Source organism: Ranitomeya variabilis, chromosome 2 (assembly GCF_051348905.1).
Source record: "Ranitomeya variabilis isolate aRanVar5 chromosome 2, aRanVar5.hap1, whole genome shotgun sequence".
NCBI lineage: Eukaryota > Metazoa > Chordata > Amphibia > Anura > Dendrobatidae > Ranitomeya > Ranitomeya variabilis.
In genome coordinates, this window is record NC_135233.1 from 427,629,030 (window position 1) to 427,651,828 (window position 22,799).

General features: G+C 49.0%; 1 protein-coding gene across 1 annotated transcript in view; it reads right to left on the bottom strand.

Moving 5' to 3' along the window:
- The window catches only part of CRY2 (cryptochrome circadian regulator 2), a 42,728-nt gene extending 20,401 nt beyond the window's left edge, over nt 1-22,327 (bottom strand). The window contains exons 1-4 of the mRNA XM_077286924.1: nt 22,044-22,327; nt 17,943-18,051; nt 4,070-4,212; nt 1,847-2,031 (exon numbers count right to left, since the gene is read on the bottom strand). Of these exons, the coding sequence (XP_077143039.1) occupies nt 1,847-2,031; nt 4,070-4,212; nt 17,943-18,051; nt 22,044-22,213 (607 nt within the window). The 5' untranslated portion in view covers nt 22,214-22,327. The remainder of the gene's footprint in view (nt 1-1,846; nt 2,032-4,069; nt 4,213-17,942; nt 18,052-22,043) is intronic.
- Nucleotides 22,328-22,799: the final 472 nt, after the last annotated feature.

The window sequence follows — 22,799 nt, forward strand, 5'->3', positions numbered from 1 at the left end:
AAAATAGACTTTTTACATCTAAATGTTATACAGTTTCGGGAATCACCTGCAAGTTAAAAAATGCGCAGTACACCCCTAAATCAAGTCCTTGAGGGGTCTAGTTTCCAAAATAGGGTCACTTTTTGGGGGCTTCTGCTGTTTTGGCACATCAGGGACCCTGAAAAACGACATGGAATCCACCATCTATTCCAGACAAATTTACACTCCAACAATCAAGTTGCTCTCTTTCTTTTCCGAGCCTGACCGGGGTACCATCGTGTTCGGAAGAAATTATGCAACAAATTATCGGGTCTCTTTTTTCCTATTATCCACTCTGAAAAAAAATATGAATTTGGGGCTAAGGCTGTGTGCACACGTTCAGGATTTTTCACATTTTTTCGATATAAAAACGTGAGAAAAATGCTTAAAAAAAAGCATACATATGCATCCCATCATTTATAACGCATTCCTCAATTTGTGCATATGTTGCGCTTTTTTCTGCGAAAAAAACGCAGCATGTTCATTAATTTTGCGGATTTTTTGTGGATTTCCCACTATATTATTGCATTGGGAACCTCCGGAAAAAAAACGCAAAAGAAACACATGCGGATTTCTTGCAGAAAATGTCCGGTTTTGTTCAGGAAATTTCTGCAAGAAATCCTGACGTGTGCACATAGCCTTGAACTACATTTTACCAAAAAAAAACCCCGTAATTTTCATTTTCACATGCACATTTTAAAAAGTTCAGTGACACACCAATGGGTTCAACAAGCTCCACAACCCACCTAGATTAATTCCTTGATGGGTCTAGCTTCCAAAATGGGGTCACTTGTGGGGGTTTCTGCTGTTTTGGCACCTCAGGCGCTCCGCAAATATCACATGGCGTTTGCAATCTATTCCAGGCAAATTTATATTCCAAAGACCAAATGTCACTTCTTCCCTTCTGAGCCGGCTGTGTGTACAAGCAGAACTTTTTTGACTACATGTAGGGTATCCCTGTGCTCAGAAGAAAGTGGGTAACAAACGGTGAGCTCCATTTTTTGCGTTACCTCTTGCAGAAGTTAAAAATTTGGGGCTAAAGCAACATTTTAGAGAAAAAAATAGTTTATTTTTCTTTCATTCTACTTTGCAGTAATTCCTGTGTAGCCACTGCAGGGTAGTTTTGAAGTATTTGAGGGGTGCAGTATTTAAAATGGTGTCACTTTTGGGGAGTTTCCAATATATCAGACCCTTAAAGTTTAAATTTAAATCTGAATAGATCCCTAAAGAAACAGATTATGTAAATTACTTGAAAAAAAAATGTGAAATTGCGGTTTAACTTTTAACCCTTCTAACGTCCTAACAAAATTATGAAAAATTATGCAAATATAATTTATTAACTATTTTCTACTGCATGACTGACTTGTCTAAGGATATAAAGAATTAAAAGTTTGAAAATTGCGAATTTTTCACCAAAATTCTGATATTTTCCCAAATAAATGCAAAACATAAATTGACCTAAATTTGCCACTAAAAGTACAATGTGTCACGAAAAAAATCTCAGAATCACTGGGATACGATGAAGCTCCAGTTATTAACACATGAAGTGACACAGGTCAGATTTCTAAAATTTGGCCTCGTCAGGAAGGTTAAAATTGGCTGTCACTAAGGGGTTAAGAAAGCCGATCCATACGCTATGGAAAAATAAATCTGAGCAGAATTAAAAGTCTCCGATAAAACCCTAAATCGTCCGTCATTGGGATAACTAATGTATATACACAGAGCGCCAGAAGTGCTGGTCCTAGGGTGATGTTTCCAGCCTTCGGCTGCCAGGGCATGCTGGGAGTTGTAGTAGATGCAGACTAATATAGAGCGAGCACTGACTCACCGAGCTCCTCCAGCGACGGCACCCCGTAGGTCTCGTCATGCGAGCTCTTGATCTCCCCCCGGCACGGCTCCATCTGTTGTCTGGTGATGGTCGGGACGGGTCTGCGAGGAAGCTCCATTCGGCTGACGATGGCCTGAAATCTCTTGTAGGTGAGCGGGGGGCTGTTACCGTTCAGCTCGATTATTCTGCAAAAAACACAAGAAATCAGATCCTGCGTACAGGACCGTGCCGACACCACGGCACACATGGAGTTAATTAACGCAGCTCCGCTCCACCTGTGCTTCTGCTGACAGATTGGCTGAACCCACATCACTGCCCTACTTGTTGATGGTTTCAACAGTGGAGATTCAGACAAAAAAACATATTTATCATCTATCCACACGATATCATAGGTACAATCACTAGGTGGCCAACGTGTTTGGTGGTCCACCCCTTATAACCCACAGAGTTATGAAAGTGGAGATACGTGGGAACAGGGGCCCATGGTATGATATGAGTGAAGTGGTGGGATTGCTCCATTCACTTCTATGGGAGCATGTGTCTCCCTCTCAATTCACTTCTATGGGTATAATGGAGCAGTACTGAGCACGTGCGACCATACAGAGTGACTGGAGCTGTGGTCGCACATGCTCAGTACAGCTCCATCCGCATGAGACCCCCGTAGCAGTTTTAAGAACATTCGTGTTTGTTTGCGAACCCTGTCCTATCAGACCTCAAATGTCAGTGTCGGGGGTCTTCCCTGACAAGACCCCAAGAATGGAGAAACAGCTCAATCCCATCACAGACGCTGAGGCACTGCATTATCACCAGGGGGTCCGGGATGCTTAAAGGGAACCTGTCACCTGAATTTGGCGGGACCGGTTTTGGGTCATATGGGCGGGGTTTTTGGGTGTTTGATTCACCCTTTCCTTACCCGCTGGCTGCATGCTGGCCGCAATATTGGATTGAAGTTCATTCTCTGTCTTCTGGAGTACACGCAAGCGCAAGGCAATATTGCCTTGCACAGGCATGTACTCCGGAGGACAGAGAATGAACTTCAATCCAATATTGCGGCCAGCAAGTAAGGAAAGGGTGAATCAAACACCCGAAAACCCCGCCCATATGACCCAAAACCGGTCCCGCCAAATTCAGGTGACAGGTTCCCTTTAATACCAAAGGGCAGTGAATTAGTAGATCACGTGGGTTTGGCCCCCGTTTATGATGAATCCATAAATGTGACCACTGAAGCTTAGAAAATGCAACCAGGCCCGAGTACATGGCCTCGGCCCAGGATTACACCGCACATATTAACTTTTTATAGCAATGTGCATGCATGTTAGGTACTTGGCAGGGTGGTCAAGAGGAGAGGATGTGCCCCTTAGATATAGATCTCATATAATACACCCATCCCTATAGGACCAGATCTGGTCTCCTCCTGGGGATGATTCAGACCCCCTTTATACAGAGGTAGCAATGAGTGATCTAACACTATGGGAGACCCCTGCTGCCGTCCGGCAGGGGGAAGGAGATCTTATGCCGCCCCTAGACGTTCTTTACTCTCTGCTGTCAACTTTGCAAATATGGAAATTGCAGTTGCATGACTCCCTGGCACGTGCGGGGTGGAGCCGGAGCACGGACCGCTCCTCGCTGAGCACATAACGAGCTACGTGAGTGCACAGCCGGCAGAGCGCCCACTAGGTGGCGGTGTTACCCTCATCTCCGGATGATATGTGCGGAAAGAATCCAGGCCGGGTACATGCCGAGCAAAGTCTATGGGGAGCGAAAACCAGGACGGCGGCCGACCGCGCCAACCTCATTCACACCGATCACCTTAACCATTTCATGACCAGAAATACCTAAATGCCACATTTAAAAAGGCATTTTTAAATTGTTTTTGCACTCTATATTCTTAACTGATAGATATATATATATAATATTTATATTCTGCTGTTTTTTTCCCTCAATTTCTTTTTTATTAGGGGGTATTTTTTAATGTTTTTTTTCTTTTTTGCTGTTTTATTTAAATATTTTCTTTCATTTGTGACCCCCTTTAAATCAACAGTGTGGCTGTGCAGCTTCAGCCTCCCCCTCTGTACCACGATACACTTTTTTAGGCCCCTGGTAAATCCATCCATTAATAATGTTGGAGGACGAGTCGTTGAGTTTACGGGTGTAATGGCGGCCACACCGGTTGTGACCGGGCTTTTCTAGATATGATTTGGGCAGTAAAGCCCTGCGCCTTACTTGTCCAGGTCGTACAGAGTATGCGACTTCTCCACGATCACCTCCACGCCGGCTTCCTTAGCCAACTTCATAATGGCGGCATCTCGCTCCTTTCCAAACGGCTCTGAGTCGTATTCGAAGGTCAGTCTGTTCACGCTCCATTCCTGCCGACACAAGAGAAGACGTCACACACTCCTCCACGGCATCAGTCAGAAATCCATGTGCCGTCTTGCCTCCCAGGGCCGGTTTTAGACAAAGTGGGGCCCTAGGCAAAATTCAAAGTGGGGCCCCAAATTCTGAAACATTGCACTAACCACACTACAGTCAATTCAGTGCATTGAAGTGAGTTTTTAACTAGTAGCAACATCTTTAACCCCCAAGAAGCCACTAAATAGCAAAGACAAAATTTCTGTCCAAGGAGTAAAACATGGTGCGGGCCCGAACAGCGATAGAGTAACTGAACCTGCGTCTCAGAGGCAGGTTCAGTTACTGCACAGGCAGAAACCTGCCACTGGGGCCGGGAGCAGAAGAGATGGGGCCCAATATGGTGTCATTAGGATAATCATCGCAATTATCTTGCATGAGAGAATATACACTAGTGTGAGCGACCCCTATAAGGATATGTGCACACGTTGTGGATTTGGCTGCGGATCTGCAGCAGACTTGGCCCTGCGGATTCGCAGCAGTTTTCCATGTGATGTACAGTACTATGTAAACCTATGGAAAACCAAATCCGCTGTGCCCATGCTGTGGAAAATTCCACACGGAAACGCTGCGGTTTATTTTCCGCAGCATGTCAATTCTTTGTGCGGATTCTGCAGCGTTTTACATGTATTCCATAATAGGAATACAAAGGTGTAAAAACGCAGGTGGAATCCAAACAAAATCTGCATAAAATCCGCAGATAATCCGCGGTGAATCTGCAGATAAAACGCAGGGGTTTTACCTGCTGATTCTTCAGAATCCACGCGGAAAAATCCGCAATGGAATCTGCAAAGTGTGCACATATAGCCTCACAGAACAAAGTGGTCCCGTGGCTAGCGATCAGTGACATCATCACTCCTGGTGCCAGCGCACACTGCAGAGCGGCCTGTGCAGGATGCTGACAAGTGACAGTAGGTATCATTCATTTTTTTTTATATCACTTTTTTTTTTCATTTCTTTTTTACGTTAATTACATTGTAGTTTTGGTTGTGTTGCTGACTGCGCAGACTGCAGTGTGTGACTGGTGTGGTAGTGCAGACAGTTGAAAAAAACTCACCAGTAAGCAGTGAAGTGTCTTCTGATATGGGAACACTTGTCTTCTGGGTGGCAGCACAGCTCCTGCATTTTTGTGTCCCTGACAGGGGCTGCTGAATGCTGTGCAGCCTCAGGACAACGTCAGTGGTCAGGTGACCGTGTCACATAGGAAGGTCCTGCCGCTGAACAGCAGCTGCAGTGCCAGCCCAGGACACAGTATAAAGTATAACCTGAAGCCTGCTGCACAGTGAGGATGGACGGCCACAGCGGAAGAACAGGAGAACATGCAGAGCGCAGGTCAGGTCAGTATAACACGCCTGACTGCTCCTGCCTCAGGGATTGCAGCCACTGAGCCGACATAGATAACACAGACAAGGCAGTGCAGCGCCGCCAGGAAACAACTCACAATTGCAGATCAGATAAGAGACAGATGCACTTATGTCTGCCTCTTCTGCAAAGCAAAGCACTGCCTTGTGCTATTTTAATTGTAAGCAAGCTCCATTGTGGTCATGGAACCAGCAGGGGGCCCTTGGAGGAGCGGGGGCCCCAGGCAGCTGCCTGGTCTGCCTGTGCTAAACGCCGGCCCTGTTGCCTCCCTCATGCTTTACACTGCAGCGCTGCATGAGAGGACTGGAAATCAGCTCCGATCATGACAGTCAACTAGAAAGATCGACATATCAACATATACATAAAATGACATCATAGGGGTCAGGCCTCAAATCTAAGAGCTACCTGGAGAGCAATAGTACACGTTATGGGTAGGGAGCTCGTCAATTTTTGGAACGACCATAGAAATTAATGGAGTGCTGCGCAGCTGCAAAGCAATTGATGGGGCTGCAACCACTGAAACCTGCAAGTCCGGGGTCCCAGCAGTTCCCCACTGTCAGGAATGGACAGTGACAGCTCATCTCTCTCCATTCATTCTCATGGGAAGTTAAAAACCTGTGCATTCGTCAATTTTTGGAGAAAATTATGGAGGGGAAGAAAAAAAAAAAAAAAAAAAAAGGGGATGAAGGGATTGAAAGTCCAGCACACCCCTCGTCATCTCCCCCCAAACGCACATCACACCCATGTGCATATATCTTATGTGGTTAATAATGCCTAGGGATTGATTAACCTCTCGCTCCCCAGTGTGCATTTGGCCTAGATATCTCTCCTACCAGACGAGCTGCGAGGTCTCCGCCGCCCTCCCCGGAGGATGGTTATCAGGGGAAGTCGTGCAGAACACAGGACAAAGACTGGCGGCTGCAGATCTGCGGGCCCCTCTGAGCTCGGGGATTAGACTGGTGACACCCACAGTCACGTTTACGGCAGCGCCATCCCCCCCAGTAATGAACGGATGCAGAATGTCGCGGCTGGATCCTCCCAGTACACTGGGGAAACCCAAAGGCAAAAAGAAGCTCCAGTTTCAGACTGATTAGAGAATTGCATCACTGCTGAGGGTTTGTTGCCATGTAACAGTGCAGGTAATCTGATTTCTGCTGTTGACTAATACATCTATACCAACAAGACAAAGACAAGAGTTATGGGAGGGGGGGGGGGGGGGAAACTTTTTAAAAAGTTACAGAACTTTTCAACTCCTCTAGCACTGCCTGACCGGTTAAGTGACTGGGAGTAACACCCTTCTCTGACTAGCGCATAATACGGATCTCTATGCCTCCTCTTTAAAGGGGTCATCCAGAATTTGAAAAACATGGCAGCTTTCTTCCAAAACCAGTGCCACCGCTGGCTACAGGATGTGTCTGGTATTACAGATCCACTGGAATGAATGGGGCTGAGCTGCAATACCAGACACAACCTGTAAGTAGGAATGGCGCTGGTTTTGGAAGGCAGAAGCTTTGTTTTTCTAACCCTGGACACATTGCTAATGATTAGTGATTGAGACCGCCTATCACAGAATAATATTCTGCAGGATCGGACCCTCATTAGTAGTTTTTCCTGGTTGCAGAGATTCCGTGAAGCTGAGATGTCCCCCGGAGGCGAGCCGCGCTCCCTCCGCTCATTTTCTGGTCCTTTCTCCCAGCTGGAATAGTGTGAAGACTTTGTGCCGCCGTTGGCGGCTTCTAATTTTAGCATCTAAGGAATAGGGATGGGGGCGATGCTATAAGAAGCGGAGCGGCGCAGTCCCTGCAGAACGCCCTGCGCATACTGAAAGGCTCCGACACAGGAGACCACGAGATCCGGCCGTGCAGAAACCTCTCACTACACCACGCTGCTTAATGAGGAGACGGCGAAGTCAACAGATGGGGAGGAACACAAAGTGCGAATTAAAGGGCGATGGGACCCCAAATCATACACCCCATGTTAGGGAACCCCCAGCACCCAGAATATGTGGTGCAGTTATATGTATGTATGTATGTATGTATGTATGTATACTAGGTTCCATGTGAGATGCATGTCTCTAATGCATCAACACACAGGCTTCGCCCCTGGGCAGAGGGGACAAGATATCCCCCTTCTGACCTCCCCTACCTTTGTAATTCCCACAGTAAATATCAGCAGGCTCCGGCCACCTGCGACTATTGTAATGCATGTCTGGCCTGCCGCTTTTCAATTGGCCCGCCCTCTGTAACTGTGTGATATATTCTGTGTCCTGTGAGTAAAGTGTTGCCATACTGGAAATACGTGGAGAAGCAGTGATCTGTTACAGTATATGCGCCCATGTAACCAAGCGATTCCAGCCAGCGTCCTTCATTCAGACTCCAGCCAAAGCAGAGTGGACCTCCTGAAACACGGAGTGGTACTGAAAGAGGTACTCCAGCATGGTAGACCCCGTTACACTGGTGGCAGACAGCGGGATGTGATACCCAGTCTACAGGAGGAAAGTAATGAATGGAAAACAACTACCAGAAGTTAAAGAGGAAACATTAAAGAGGACTACATTAAAAGATCTGGTGGAAGCCTGAGGGTTAATCGCCAGCAACAAAACAAAAGCGGATTTGATAGCAGCCATCATGGAACACGACAGTGCAGCGCCCCCCAATGTGAACGTGGAGGAGACTGAATTCCAGAGGGAGGTAAAGAACAGACTGGCTTTCTTTGGCCCAAACCCTGCAGTAGAGATCATACGAGAGGTGATGGCTGATGTGCGTACTGATCTGAAAGAGAAGATGGCCGAGCGGACCAGGATAGAGCTAGCCAAGATGGAGTTGGCAGAACGGACCAAAGTGGAGCTGGCCAAGATGGAGAGTCAGCGAGCAGGGGGAGCTCTGGCCTCCACCCAGGTACCTTCAACAGTTAGGCTACTTTCACACTAGCGTTTTTTTGCATACGTTGCAATGCGTCGTTTTGGCGAAAAAATGCATCCTGCAAAGTCGTCTGCAGGATGCGTTTTTTCCCCCATAGACTAACATTAGTGACGCATTGCGACGTATTGACACACGTTGCAACCGTCGTGCGACGGTTGTGTTGTGGCGTACCGCCGGCAGCAAAAAACGTTACACGTAACGTTTTTTGGTGCCGACGGTCCGCCATTTCCGACCGCGCATGCGCGGCCGGAACTCCACCCCCACCTCCCAATGGGGCAGCGGATGCGTGGAAAAACAGCATCTGCTGCCCCCGTTGTGCGGCGCTTGCACAGTATGCGTCGGTACGTTGGGCCGACACAGCACGACGGCCCCGTACCGACGCTAGTGTGAAAGTAGCCCAAGCCACAAAAAGATCCAGTATAATGCCTTGCGACAGTTGGGGGAGGCAGAGGAAGACATGGATGGCTTTCTGCAGGACTTTGAGCGGCAGTGTGCCCTTCATCAAGTGAAGCCGGAGGAACGGGTTCAGATTCTGGCCAGCAAGCTCACAGGCCGGGTAGCGGACGCCTATCGCACGGTACCTGATGAGGACTGTATGGACTATGAGCGGATCAAAGAAGTGATCTTGGCCCGGTATGCGCTGACACCAGAGGCATACCGCCAAAAGTTCCGCGGACTTATAAAACGAGTAACCGATACCCACGCTGAATGGGCCTGTAAATTACGGCGGTCACTGCTACAGGGGGTACAAGGGAGCCAAGCAACCACTAAGGAGGACGTCCTCCAGCTCTTCTTGTTAGAACGATTCTTTAATGGACCAACCCCCGAGACACAGGAATGGCTTTGGGACAGGCGGCCAACAACTCTTGAGGAGGCCGCTCGTCTGGCCGATGAACATGATGCCAGGAGGCCTCAGCTGTCCGGATCAAAGATGGTCACTAGGGGTCCGCCCATGGACCTGGAGGCCCCCAAACCACAGAAGATTGTAGGGGGACCAGCTAAAAACCTGGCCTACCATAGTCCCCCCGGGGCGCGATGCCACACCTGCCATCAGCTGGGCCACCTGCAAAGACAATGTCCCAACCGGACTCAGCATACCCAGTGGCCAAAGGCGGGAACAGCTACCTTCAGCCGGGCCGCTGTACACTGCTACCAAGGCGAAGCTGACCCGGCATTGGGGGCTACGACTAACCAAAGGGTGGAAGAGATGGAGGAAGTGCTGCATGAAGTGGTCCCCGTGTAGGGAGCCCGGGCAGATAAAAGACAACAGCATCGACAGGTCGTGTGGGTTAATGGGAAACGTATGCAGGGACTAAGATTCCGAGGCAACTTTGACCCTTGTGAAGCCTCATCTCGTCCGGGACGAAGAGAAGATGGACCGGACAGTGGCAGTCCGTGTAGCAGGGGCCATACATCGACTGCCACCTGCCAGGATTCACCTGAACTGGGGAGTCGGGGGATGGCCTTGTTGAGATCGGCTTGATGGAGGATTTGTATCAACATTGACATCCTATATGTGCAGGGAAAGAAGACCCAAGTACAGGGCCCAACATTAGAGCCAAGAATATAATATATGGTCCCCCTCACATATATGGACCATATTGGGATAAACTACAATAAACACTAAGCAAACAAAAAAGCACCACAGCAGTTTAAATATCCAAAGTAGCAAAAAGGTATATTTTATTTATAAAAAATAGAGAAACAGGTACATTTGAAAGCATGGGAACACATATAACACAGCACTATAGTGCCCAAAGAGAGCTGTGGACGGTATCCATATAGTATATTAAAAAAAGGTAATGGTAGAAGCAAGGATTTAACATGGCGTAATCCCTTATGAAGCCATGCTTGGCTCCCCAGGTACTAGTAATAGGAAATACATAAGGCAATGTAGTGAATACGCTAGGATAGCAACATACCAGGGTATAATGTCCGTCACCACGCCGTCCACTGCGATCCCCGACGCGCGTTTCGGTTAAGAAACCTTCCTCAGGGGACATGTCTAACAACTAAAAAGTGCTGTCTTATATAGTGTAGATGTATACCGCCAAAGCGGAACCGGAAATCCATCACCATTCACCAAGCACCGCCAACGTAAACCGAAGTAGTGGGACATCACTACAGCGTCGCCATGGCGACGCCAGAAGGGCGTCGCCAAAGCGTCACAAAATCATCGCCGAAGCGTCACAATAATGACGCAAGTGTAGATTCAGTGAAAAAATCAAAACGCTAATGCCCACATAAAAATACTGAGGCGTCACCATAGAGACCAACATGGTTGGTACGCCGCTATCCAGTCAGCTGATGCTGGAACACATGGGGCCCCATGTGACCAGGTAACAGACTGACAACAAGGGGCGGAGTCACAACAGAATGGTATACATAGACAAATAAGCCGCATAAGAGGCGGAAAAATACTACAAGACAGAAAGAAGAAGACATATAGGAGAAAAACACCACAGTATCCTATGGAGTAAGGACCGAATATATATATGGAGATACTACATATAAATATATAAATGTGGAGATATATGACATATTCAAATCTCAAACATAATCCGGATATACCGAAGTTTGGGACTAGATCTCGGGGTACAAAGTATAAGTTAATATAATAATATAGATAACAAATATAAACATAGTACAAACAGTCAAAACGGATCATCAGACCGAAGCTGTATATATACACAGAGAAAGGAATATGAAACAACAATATATGAAATATCACAAAAAATATATGTATAAACAATGTCCGAACATATCCATAGTCTCGAATAAGAGTAACAGCAGCAGATCCAGATGAAAAAGCAGATCCGGTAGACAGCATGAACCCCCGTATATTTGCTGATATCATCCACATAAAGGGTATATCTCCGGTCACGAACCCACATAAGGCATATAGATACTAAAAGTAAAAAACACTGGTTAAAAATGAATAAAAGAACATAGTGCAGCGTTATGCATATGTATGGTGCGCAGGGGCGAGGCGACTATAGGAAGGGAGCAAAGGGAAGGTTCTCATTCAGTCCATATGGATGGACTGTCTTTAGTGTCCATATCCAACGTGACTCCATCATACCCAGCCGTTTAGATAATTGGCCTCCCCGGATATTGATCCGGAGGGCATCAATGCCACGTACCCGTAAAAGTGATCCATCACAGGCATGGAATGACTTAAAGTGCCTAGGTAATGTCTTGAGGGTGGAAGCGTCCACCTGCGTAGATGCCGCCTGAATGTCTAGGACGTGCTCCCGAACACGGACCTTCAGCTGGCGGGTTGTTAACCCGACATATATTAAGCCACAAGGGCAAGACGCATAATACACTACGTACCTCGTTGTACATGTAATGCGCTGTCTAATGTCAAAGGTTCTCTTGCCACTGGAGTCCGTGAAGGTAGCACATCGGTCGACATTGGTACAGGCAATACATCTGCTGCAGTGGGCGCAACCCACCCCACCGCGGCCCATATCCAAAAACGTCAATGGACGAGGTCCCACATAATGACTGTGTCAAATGGTCTCTGAGGTTTTTAGAGCGACGAAACGTAATCAGTGGTTTAACAGGGAGAAACCTGCTGATTATGGGATCAATTTTAAGGATGGGCCATGCTTTTTCAAGCACAGACCTCACCCTACTGCTGTATGGGACTAGATCTAATACTGGACGTCAAGGTGATCAAGTGAGGTTTATCACCACCTTTAACTCCCAATCCAGTAGGGTGAGGTCTGTGCTTGAAAAAGCATGGCCCATCCTTAAAATTGATCCCATAATCAGCAGGTTTCTCCCTGTTAAACCACGGATTACGTTTCGTCGCTCTAAAAACCTCAGAGACCATTTGACACAGAGTCATTATGTGGGACCTCGTCCATTGACGTTTTTGAATATGGGCCGCGGTGGGGTGGGTTGCGCCCCCTGCGGCAGATGTATTGCCTGTACCAATGTCGACCGATGTGCTACCTTCACGGACTCCAGTGGCAAGAGAACCTTTGACATTAGACAGCGCATTACATGTACAACGAGGTACGTAGTGCATTATGCGTCTTGCCCTTGTGGCTTAATATATGTCGGGTTAACAACCCGCCAGCTGAAGGTCCGTGTTCGGGAGCACGTCCTAGACATTTAGGCGGCATCTACGCAGGTGGACGCTTCCACCCTCAAGACATTACCTAGGCACTTTAAGTCATTCCATGCCTGTGATGGATCACTTTTACGGGTACGTGGCATTGATGCCCTCCGGATCAATATCCGGGGAGGCCAATTATCTAAACGGCTGGGTATGATGGAGTCACGTTGGATATGGACACTAAAGACAGTCCATCCATATGGACTGAATGAGAACCTTCCCTTTGCTCCCTTCCTATAGTCGCCTCGCCCCTGCGCACCATACATATGCATAACGCTGCACTATGTTCTTTTATTCATTTTTAACCAGTGTTTTTTACTTTTAGTATCTATATGCCTTATGTGGGTTCGTGACCGGAGATATACCCTTTATGTGGATGATATCAGCAAATATACGGGGGTTCATGCTGTCTACCGGATCTGCTTTTTCATCTGGATCTGCTGCTGTTACTCTTATTCGAGACTATGGATATGTTCGGACATTGTTTATACATATATTTTTTGTGATATTTCATATATTGTTGTTTCATATTCCTTTCTCTGTATATATACAGCTTCGGTCTGATGATCCGTTTTGACTGTTTGTACTATGTTTATATTTGTTATCTATATTATTATATTAACTTATACTTTGTACCCCGAGATCTAGTCCCAAACTTCAGTATATCCGGATTATGTTTGAGATTTGAATATGTCATATATCTCCATATTTATACATTTATATGTAGTATCTCCATATATATTCGGTCCTTACTCCATAGGATACTGTGTGTTATTTTTCTCCTATATATGTCTTCTTTCTGTCTTGTATTTTTCCGCCTCTTATGCGGCTTATTAGTCTATGTATACCATTCTGTTGTTGTGACTCCGCCCCTTGTTGTCAGTCTGTTACCTGGTCACATGGGGCCCCATGTGTTCCAGCATCAGCTGACTGGATAGCGGCGCACCAACCATGTTGGTCTCTATGGTGACGCCTCAGTATTTCCGGTTTCGTTATTTTATGTGGGCATTAGCGTTTTGATTTTTTTCACTGAATCTACACTTGCGTCATTATTGTGACGCTTCGGCGATGATTTTGTGACGCGGCAGCGACGCCCTTCTGGCGTCGCCATGGCGACGCTGTAGTGATGTCCCACTACTTCCGGTTTACGTTGGCGGTGCTTTGTGAATGGTGATGGATTTCCGGTTCCGCTTTGGCGGTATACATCTACACTATATAAGACAGCACTTTTTAGTTGTTAGACATGCCCCCCGAGGAAGGTTTCTTAACCGAAACGCGCGTCGGGGATCGCAGTGGACGGCGTGGTGACGGACATTATACCCTGGTATGTTGCTATCCTAGCGTATTCACTACATTGCCTTATGTATTTCCTATTACTAGTACCTGGGGAGCCAAGCATGGCTTCATAAGGGAGTACGCCATGTTAAATCCTTGCTTCTACCATTACCTTTTTTTAAATATACTATATGGATACCGTCCACAGCTCTCTTTGGGCACTATAGTGCTGTGTTGTTATATGTGTTCCCATGCTTTCAAATGTACCTGTTTCTCTATTTTTTATAAATAAAATATACCTTTTTGCTACTTTGGATATTTAAACTGCTGTGGTGCTTTTTTGTTTGCTTGATGGAGGATTTGCCTGCAGACGTCTTGCTGGGAAATGACTTGGGGCCCATGTTGTCTGCCTTCTCGGTTGCCCCTCTGGCTGAGACATCCTGTGACCACCCGGAGACAACCTCAAGCTGCGGAGGCGGAATCACACTCAGAGGAGACCCAGGTAAGACATCCCAGCCCTACACGTATTCCCATAACCAGATACATTTCTTAGGCCACCCCAGCTGAATTTAAGAGGGAGTTACTTGAGGATCCTTCATTGGAGGGATATCGTGGGAAGGCACAGGAGGGGAGAGGGGTATTGGAAGGGGAACAGTTTGTATGGAAGCAGGGACTCCTCTACCGGATCACAGAGCAGCACCACACAGGGACGAGCCCCACTATAAAATGACAGCTGGTAGTTCCCAAGAAGTATAGGCAGGAGTTACTGTGAATCTCTCATGACATACCCTTGGCCGGGCACTTCGGAGTCAGTCGCACCAGGCATCGTCTGACACAAAATGTCTTTTGGCCGGGGGTAACCTATGATGTTCGTCAGTACTGCCAGACCTGTGACCGTTGCCAGCGCATTGGCAAGAGGGGAAATCGATGCAAGGCCAAATTACGCCCCCACCCCATTGTGGAGGAACCATTTAGCCGAGTAGCGGTCGATCTGATAGGGCAGTTAGCCAAACCCAGTCCGTCAGGGAAAAGGTATATATTGACAGTGGTAGATTATGCCACACGGTATCCAGAGGCGGTTGCGTTACCTAACATACTGGCAGAGACGGTGGCGGCGGCCCTGCTCCAGGTTCTCTCATGGGTTGGATTTCCCCGGGAGATTATCTCGGACCAGGGTACTAAGTTTACAGCAGAGGTGACCAACCAACTGTGGAAGCTGTGCGGCGTAAAGTCCATTAGAAGCGCCCCGTACCACCAGCAAACCAATGGGTTGTGTGAACGCTCTAACGGGACGTTAAAAAAAAAAAAACTCATTTGGACTTTTACCAGTACCTACAGGGACAGGGAGAAATTCTTGCCACACCTCCTGTTTGCCTATCGGGAGGTGCCCCAAGAATCCACGGGGTTCTCCCCGTTCGAACTGGTATACGGGAGACGGTTAAGGGGACCCCTAGACTTAGTGCTAAAACACTGGGAAGGGGAGGGCATCATAGAAGGGGTACCTATTGTACCCTATGTGCTGGAATTCCGGGACCGCCTACAGGAGCTGACCCAGGCTGTACGTGGGAACATGCAGGTGGCCCAGCGGCGCCAGCACGTATGGTACGATCGGAGGGCCATAGAATGCACCTTGGAAATAGGACAGAAGGTCCTGGTGTTAGAGCCCACTAGGCAGAACAAGTTCCAAGCTGCATGGCAGGGGCCCTACCAGGTAGTGGGGAAAATACCCGACATCACCTATAATGTCGTCGATTGTGACGACCCCAGGGTTATCCGCATGTTCCACGTGAATATGCTGAAGCCCTACCGGGAGCGCCCTGAAGAGGTAGTGGCCATCTGTGCACCTGAAGCAGAGGATTTAGCCGGACTTCCCTTGCCTGATGTCTTAGGGGAAAGGACTCAGTCTAAAACATGGGACCAGGTACACTTGGGTGAAGACCTAGGTCCCCGGGAGAGACAGCAGGCGGAGGCGTTGTTGAGGCAGCGACAGAGGATGTTTTTGGGGAGACCAGGGTACACTCGCCTGGCACAACACAAGGTTGAGACCCAGGATCAGACCCCCCTGCGACAACCCCCCTTCTGCGTCTCTAAGTCTGTACGAGAAGGGATGCGACAAGAGATACAAGAGATGTTGCGCTTAGGGGTCATTGAAGAGTCAGATAGTCCATGGGCATCCCCCGTAGTGTTAGTGCCCAAGAAGGATGGGACTACACGGTTTTGTGTAGACTATCGTAAGCTCAATGAAAAAACGGTGACGGATGCGTATCCCATGCCGCGTGTGGATGAGTTGTTAGACCGGCTGGCGGGGGCAAAGTATTTGACCACCATCGATCTATGCAAAGGCTACTGGCAGATTCCCCTTAGTCCTGACGCTATTCCCAAGTCGGCATTGGTCACCCCGTTCGGCTTATTCCATTTTCGAGTTATGCCATTCAGGATGAAGAATGCCCCGGCGACCTTCCAGAGGCTGGCTGACCGGCTTCTGGATGGTCTCCAGGACTATGCTTGTGCCTACCTGGATGACATCGCCATCTACAGCGCGACGTGGGAAGAGCATCTAAATCACCTAGAGACAGTATTGGACAGGATCCACAAGGCCGGAATCACCCTGAACCCAAACAAGTGTCACGTGGGCAAAGCAGAGGTTCAGTATTTAGGGCATTGGGTGGGAAATGGGAAACAGCGACCAGAACCAGCCAAGATTGAGGCCATAGCCAAATGGCCCACCCCACGCACTAAAACCCAGGTCATGGCGTTTCTAGGGACAGCAGGGTATTACAGGAAATTCGTTCCCAATTACAGCAGCGTAGCCAAGCCCCTCACTGATCTAACCCGTAAGAACCAACCTCGCCAGGTAACCTGGACCCCAGAGTGTGAGGAAGCCTTCCGCCAGCTAAAGGACGCCCTCACCAATACCCCTGTATTGGCCGCACCCGATCCAACTGAACGTTTCCTTGTTCACACAGACGCTTCTATGTTTGGATTGGGGGCAGTACTGAGCCAAGTCGGGCCGGACGGCCAAGAACACCCGGTAGCTTACCTGAGTCGGAAACTACTGCCCCGTGAAGTAAGCTATGCGGCCATCGAGAAGGAGTGCCTGGCGGTAGTATGGGCACTCAAAAAGTTGCAACCATATTTGTATGGACGACAGTTTTCCCTCCTAACGGACCATAATCCCCTAGTCTGGCTTAATCGGGTCTCCGGAGACAACGCCAGATTACTGCGGTGAAGTTTAGCCCTACAACCTCTGGACTTCACCATCCACTACAGACCCGGCAAACAAAACGGTAACGCCGATGGACTAAGTTGACAAACGGAACTTGTACCAACCCCATAAACTTCGGTCATCCCCAAACCAATCCGTTAAGGATCAGACTGTGTATGCCGATCGCGTCGCTGAAGAGGGGAGCCGTGTTACGGAACCCCCAGCACCCAGAATATGTTGTGCAGTTATATGTATGTATACTAGGTTCCATGTGAGATGCATGTCTTTAATACATCAGCCCACAGGCTGCGCCCCTGGGCAGAGGGGACAAGATATCCCCCTTCTGTCCTCCCCCACCTTTGTAATTCCCACAGTAAATATCGGCAGGCTCCGGCCACCTGCGGCTATTGTAATGTATGTCTGGCCTGCTGCTTTTCAATTGGCCTGCCCTCTGTAACTGTGTCATATAGTCTGTGTCCTATGATTAAAGTGTTGTCATACTGGAAATATGTGGAGAAGCAGTGATCTTTTATATGCGCCCATGTAACTCCCTGTAGCGTCCTTCATTCAGACTCCAGCCAAAGCGGAGTGGACCTCCTGAAACACGGGGTGGTACTGAAAGAGGTACTCCAGCACGGTAGACCCCGTTACACCCCAACTCATCACAGAAAAGATGGAGCTCGGAAATCAGCGCCTTCTACTTATCAGTCCACAACGAGGGTAAGAGGCGCGGCGTGGGAGACGTCCATCTGACCTGTCAGGTATCCGCAACGCTGCCGAAAGGTGTCGGTAACTCACCTTAAATAATCTGGGGAAGACGTCGGCCGGCTGCCCCCGCACCACGAACAGGCGAGAACCCAACTTTCTCAGACTGGAGTCTAAATCTTCTAAGGATTGAAGCAAAAACCTGGAAGAGACAAGATGCAATCATCTGGATTTGTAGAGTGCAACACATTGTCCACAGAGATCCACACAGCGCCCAAATAATGCACCCATATAATGCCCAGAGATCCACAGCGACCAAATAATGCCCAGAGATCCACACAGCGGCCAAATAATACCCAGAGATCCACAGCACCCAAATAATGCCCAGAGATCCACACAGCGACCAAATAATGCCCAGAGATCCACACTGCGGCCAAATAATGCCCAGAGATCCACACTGCGGCCAAATAATGCCCAGAGATCCACACTGCGGCCAAATAATGCCCAGAGATCCATAAACTGCTCAATTATGTCAACACAGCTCCATATAGCACCCTGAGGAGTATCGCCCACAGAGTTTCCCAGATGAATAATGCCTGCAGAGACTGAAAGTGGCCAAGGGGGCCCCAGAGCTCCTATATAGTATGCGGTGCCCAGGTGGTATCTGCCGACTTTGTGCTTTTCATGGCCCAGATATAAGAGAAAACTTTGCCCGTGTGCTATCTATTGTCTCGGTATTGCCATACTCTGCCCATATAGCACCAAATGGTTTAGCGTGCCAAGTTTTGCCAACACAAGGCCCATAGCGCCCACGCACTGCCAATGTATGTCCCTACATCTCCATCTTGCAGGGCGATAAAACAAACGTGATGGCGAGGCGGGCACAGTCACCACCGCACACTGACATGTATTGTGCCCGCTACTGGAAATCAGCACAGCAGAGAAAACGGGTCAAACACCCCCAGAGAGCTGCTGCTTCATGCCCAAATGATGCCGGTGTGACAGCGGAGGTGAGGGGGGCACAGATGTAGCAGAGCAGAATCTGATTCTTGTCCCCGATAATTACTCTCCGAGCTCAGATAAGTCTGTAGATTTACCAGCAGTCCCATGTAAACCCACGTGGCAAATTCAGCTCTGCTATACCGGTTATAGAATCCATAAGTCACCACGAGGCGGGGCAGGTGGTGTGCGGCCCACCATCCGCTCCAGAAAGGCGACTTCCAGGACATGATGTTATACAAGGCAGAACTGGGCCCCGGTCTAGAAGTGCCCGGAGCTGTATACAACTCACAGATGTGTCGGCGTATACCCTCCTCACCGGAGAGGGGCCTATAAGGAGGAGGGCGCAAGAATGGCCATAGGAGGCTCCGACGTATGATGCAATCAAACATCAGTCCCACGCCCAAAGGCTCTTAAAATCTTCCCAGACTCGTTTCCCCCCCTTTCTAGGACCCTTGTGCCCCACTCCATGTCCTCTTTCTTCCCTCAGACTCGTCTGCTTGTCTACAGAGTTTAAAAAAAAAAAAAAAAAAAAAAAAGAAGGATTGGTCATGTTGAAATCCAACATGCCTGATCCTCCTCTCCGCCGACACCATCTGCCCTGAGAGACTAGGGATGCTCCCCCGTACACATCAGACCTCCCCAGTGAGTCGGCTGCAACCAGCGGAGGTCCCCAGTGCCATTCATTAGCATCGTTAATCCTTTATGGACACTATTGTATCAAGTGGCCTCAATATAAGTGAATTGGGGGGCTCCTGTCTGTCACAGACCACGTAAAGTAGATACCTTGGTGGCAGCTCTGATCATGCAGGGCTGCCTGATTCATGAATGGAATGCCAGAGCTGCAGTAAAGACTGACATGCAAGCAAACTTCAAGGAGACAGTCAGCAAGGAGGCACATACTCGTGTAGTAGGACTCGGTATGTCATCCCCAGGTTCCCTAAACATAAAGAGGTCTCCAGCGTCACAAGATCTGCTCCTATGGAAGCCGAGGTAACAATCACAGCAGGGAGGGATCCTCCGGGGGGGGGGGGGGGGGGGGGCGGGGGCGGGGTGATGGGCAGGTATGTGGATTACAGCGTTCAGCATATAATTAATCCGGATGTTACGCAACGGCCGCGAGAGAAGATGACGGAAACGTCTACGACTGCAAGAGAGCCTTAAAAGGGAACAGCACCGAGACAACCACACCGGGCACAGTCATGGCGCAAAATTTACATGGGCACGATCCTGTCCAATCAACTACGTTACCTAAGTAGCCCGATTATTACGGAAAACTAGCGCCACCGTCCCATCCACTGTCTACGGCTCTGCCCGACCCTGTGAATACAGAAGGTGTAGCCTTATGTCAGAATGCAGGGCAAGAAGTGTTGTCATAGGGACTTAGGAGTGCACATAAGATGGTTACAGGGAAATGACTAATAGCAGGACCAGGCGTCCAGGTAATGTATATGGGAGCGCTCAGGCTCACTCAGTGCAGGGTGACGAAAGATGGGGCATGTTGGGTTTCAATATGCCCAATCCCTTGTTTTTATTGGGGGAGGGAGATACGTGTGACAGTGACTTGTGTTAGTGACTTGTGTTCCTCCATCCATCGAGACCCGAGTCCAGCATGCATGTGCATATGAGGGTCACGATTAGCCCTGGTGGCTCCTGTGATCGTAGCCCTACACAGCCGAGAGCAGGGGGCTGCTCCAACTAATACAGGGGGCTCCCAAGCTCCATGTCAGTGAATGGAACTGTTCCTGTACAATCGCAAACCGCAGGGAGTCGCCCCTTTATGCATCATGAAAAATCAGTGCAATTATGTCTCTGCTGAATCCTCACTACAAGGTGCACATTCTGCTTGCTATGACTGAATGGAAACATTCTTATGTCACATCCAGAAGCCAAGAGCCCATCCTCATGTGCGCGGATCACTGCAGGGTACAGCACACAAAAGAGTCGCATTCCTCGAGCTTTAGGCGATATCTCTGCTTGCTGTCGAAGTAAATTACAACTATTTAAAGTGACGGCGCAGAGCAAAACCTCCGCTGTCTGCCAGACACCGGTCTGATCCACCGCCCACACAGGACCCAGATTGGGACTACGCCCCTGGCAGTATCTTGTCGTGTGGGTGGGGCAGACAGGCTACAAAACAATAAGTGTGTGGCTTATGTAAGGCGGTGGGGGGTTTACAGGGGGATTACAGAGTCATTCAGCTGCATGTGGCACTGGAAGTGGAAATCAACTACCACCCCCAGCATTCATGGGGTGCTAGCAGCCGGGCCCACCAGAGGAGGGAGCATCTTTACTTGCAGACCACCACGGATTGCAAGAGCTGCAATGCTTGAAAGGGCGAAGGTCACCATCACTACATCAATCATCTATGGGGGTCTAGAACAATGTACTTGGAATCCTGGGGGTCCCAGTGACCAAGAGAATAGGGGTACTGTCCCTCCCATCTTTCTAATATACATTGCATTTCTGTTTTACAGCTTTTAAGGCTCTCTGCTTGCTGTCAGTGAATAAGCTCAGTACAGATACATCCAAGAAGCTGAAAACCCTCCACATCCGTACGGTTTCTGACAGGTTCGGCTCTGCTACCTCCACAGCTACAGACCCGCAGTCTCAGTGTGGTAGCATCACTCACTGGCGGAGCCCACAGCTATAAGACAAGACATGGAAACCCTGCACTTACCTCCCCGCCGGTCACACAACCCCCATCATCTCCTCCATAGAGATATATGCCCTTCCACCGACTATGTGACATCGTTGGCACTGTGAACGCCGGCTACCCGCACATCCTATGGTGCAAGTCACTGAACCCACGTCCACAGCCATTAGATGCCAACCTCTGCTCCTCTGGACACGCCTGGTGTACTGATGCCAGTGTTTAGGAACCACCCTCCTGGTGAGTGGTAGAAAGCAGAACAAAGATCATTGCCTACCTGCAAACATCACGGCCCAACCTCCAACATAGCGCCAACTGCTGCTCACAACATGTACTGGAGCCCCCGAACAGGAGCCGCCCCTGCATCAATGCCACCTGCCGGCCGTCCCCCCCCTCTCCCCTCAGTGATGCCGGCTCCGTCCCCCCCTCTCCCCTCAGTGATGCCGGCTCCGTCCCCCCCTCTCCCCTCAGTGATGCCGGCTTTGTCCCTTCTACGTTGCCGGCTCTCCCCGCGGATCCCCACAGGTCGCCCCGTTCCTCACCTCCATCTATTGATCCCGCAGGAGGAGGCCGCGAACCAGGGGTCCAGGGTGTAGACGCAGCGCACACAGCGCGCCCCCCGCAGCGCGGCCACCAGCGCCGGTTTATCGTGCAGCCGCAGCCCCTTCCGGAACCAGTGCACGGAGATGACGGCGGGAGCGGCGGCCTCCATCACGGAGAAGCGCGGAGCTGTCGGTACGGAGCGGCCGCAGTCACTGACGGGAGACACAATCACCTCAGGCTCCTGCGGCTCCGACACGGGACTCCTCGCCACACCCACACACCGAGCCGCGCTCTTATTGGAGGGGAAGTCACGGAGGGGGCGGGGCGTGCTGTGATCACATGTCTGCCATGTGTCAGGGAACACACGGAGCCGTCACTGGTCACAGAGAGGTGTCGGTGCTAGTGATGGGTAAAATGCGATTTTTGGGTGAGCCGACTCTTTTGGATCGGCTCACCAAAAAGAACCGGTTCTTTTGGCTCCCAAAATGGCTCTTCATTTTTTACCTTTGCATTTTAATTTACAGCCAAATTCTGGAATGTTTTAATCCATCATTTTAGCAAAAATCTTCACACATGGCCATTTATGACATAAAAGAGTATAATTTCCAGAATAACCAGATTTTATATTATTTGCTGTAAAAAGTAACAAACACAAAATCAACCTGCAAATCAGCAACAGAATACGACTTTGCACGTAGCCTTACAGTGACACATTTTAGGCCATGTTCACACTGGGCGGAATTGATGGTCTCAAG